The sequence below is a fragment of the Penaeus monodon genome, chromosome 23 (assembly GCF_015228065.2).
Source record: "Penaeus monodon isolate SGIC_2016 chromosome 23, NSTDA_Pmon_1, whole genome shotgun sequence".
NCBI lineage: Eukaryota > Metazoa > Arthropoda > Malacostraca > Decapoda > Penaeidae > Penaeus > Penaeus monodon.
In genome coordinates this window covers 27,223,161-27,224,004 of record NC_051408.1, presented here as the reverse complement: position 1 = coordinate 27,224,004, position 844 = coordinate 27,223,161, and the positions used below count along the sequence as shown (strand labels likewise).

At 41.7% G+C, this 844-nt stretch overlaps 1 protein-coding gene across 1 annotated transcript in view; it reads right to left on the bottom strand.

Annotated features, from left to right (window-relative positions):
• Positions 1–844, bottom strand: part of LOC119587908 — a gene marked incomplete at its 3' end in the record, with an annotated part of 28,342 nt that overhangs the window by 13,604 nt on the left and 13,894 nt on the right. The window contains 2 exon segments of the mRNA XM_037936617.1: positions 83–180; positions 714–814. Coding sequence (XP_037792545.1) covers positions 83–180; positions 714–814 — 199 coding nt within the window.

Genomic DNA, 844 nt, shown 5'->3' with positions numbered 1-844 from the left:
CTTTAGGAACGCTTTTATGCTTATGACTGTGCAATTTCTTTTTTTATGATAAAGGAAGCAACTTTAATGGAATGAGACTTACTTTCCGATCTCTTTGATGACGACCTTCTCCTCCTTGCAGCGCCCTGGGGACAGGCCGAATCTCGGGCAAGTCATTTTCAGGGTGTTGCCTTTGCGCGTCTGAGGAAGGAAGGCGTTTCGACGAGGTGAAAGAAGCGTTTAGGTGGACAGTTTAAAAAGATGAAATTTGAGGTATTAAAAAAATCTACGGAAATGGGGAATTCCATGCTAGTTTTACCTACTACACATTCGACGAATATATATATAACATGTAGGTCTATTTCTGGTGATTTCTTGGATATAAACTACCCAAAAATAATACACAAAAGCACTTATTAATGAACTTGGGGTCTTGTCTTGTCCAACGAGAAGAAAGTTGATATGAAAACAAGAGCATAGATACAGATATTGAAACAAATGCAAATACAAAGAATAATTAATAAACGAAAAACGTGCAAATTACACGAAATAATAAATAAATAAAATTTTCATTGAAAATTAGAGATAACGAATTACACAGAAGCACGTAGAAATTATGCTAGAGGTGCTAACCGAACCCAAAACCCCTGAAAACACACGCACAAAAGAAAGAAAAAATCAACAGACGCAAATCACAAGCCACGAAATTCCACACGGCAGACAAGCACACCGACCCGGATCGTGTGTTTACAATCGACGGCCTTCCTGCTGCTGGTGCCCTCCACGGCGACCACCTCCCCCACGCCGACCTTGGTGCTGGAGTCACAGCTCTCGTCTGCGGCGCGATAAAGGCCAGCGGGAGGCA